The 889-nt window shown below is 61.8% G+C and overlaps 1 protein-coding gene across 1 annotated transcript in view; it reads left to right on the forward strand.

The window, feature by feature from the left end:
* Window positions 1-57: 57 nt before the first annotated feature.
* The window catches only part of Pold1 (DNA polymerase delta 1, catalytic subunit), a gene marked incomplete at its 5' end in the record, with an annotated part of 19,564 nt that continues 18,732 nt past the window's right edge, over window positions 58-889 (forward strand). Inside the window, 2 exon segments of the mRNA XM_033766026.1 lie at window positions 58-205; window positions 738-884. Of these exon segments, the coding sequence (XP_033621917.1) occupies window positions 58-205; window positions 738-884 (295 nt within the window).

The raw sequence follows: 889 nt of genomic DNA on the forward strand, positions 1-889 counted from the left end.
GGGTCTCTCCCCGTCCACTGGGTCCCCGGGGGCTGCCCTTCCCCTGCCTGCCTTCTAACAGCTCGCACCTCCAGCGCGCCTTTCTGCTCCTCAGGGCCACTTTCTGCAGCCATTGACCCCCGCTGGCTGCGGCCCGCCCCACCCCCGCTGGACCCCGGCACAGAGCCCCTTGTCTTCCAGCAGCTGGAGATCGACCACTATGTGGGTGAGTAGGGGGGAGGCAGTGCCCGGCTCCCCCTCGGGTGTCCCCACCACGGTGACCAGTGCCATGAAAGGGGGCCGTGCCCAGAGCGGGAGTGGGGGGCAGCTCATCTCCCCAAGCCACATGCTCCGCCCACACGCCTGGCCAGGCAAGCAGTGACATGGCTGGCGCAGATGGGTTTTGTGGTTTTTGCCACAATTAGCCTGTTCATGTTCATGATGTTGGACATAAGCGCTGATCAGTAGTCATTTTTACTTCTTGCAGAAATGTACAATAAAAAGGAGGGTGCCAGGTGTGATGGCCCACAGCTGTAAACCCCACACTCTGGGAGGCTGAGACAGGAGGGTCTTAAGATAAAAAGGGCTGGTGATGTAGCTCAGTGTGAAGTCCTGGATCCAATCCCCAGGAGCACAAAGTAGGAAAGGCAGAGGGGCCCGTCCTGCTGAAGGTGCAGAATGACAGCAGGGAAGAGAATGAAATATGGGGTGCAGGGACAGGCTGGAGGCAACATCTTGCCTTGCCCTGGGACCCCCAGGTTCAGCGCGGCCCCTGCCAGGGTGGACTCCGCCATCCAGCAGCCACGTGCCCGTGCTGCGTGCCTTCGGGGTCACCAAGGAGGGGGTGTCCGTCTGCTGCCACATCCACGGCTTCGCGCCCTACTTCTACGTCCCTGCACCGCCCGGTGAG

The sequence above is a fragment of the Fukomys damarensis genome, unplaced genomic scaffold (genome assembly GCF_012274545.1).
Source record: "Fukomys damarensis isolate Sample0158 unplaced genomic scaffold, DMR_v1.0_HiC HiC_scaffold_19, whole genome shotgun sequence".
Classification (NCBI taxonomy): Eukaryota; Metazoa; Chordata; class Mammalia; order Rodentia; family Bathyergidae; genus Fukomys; species Fukomys damarensis.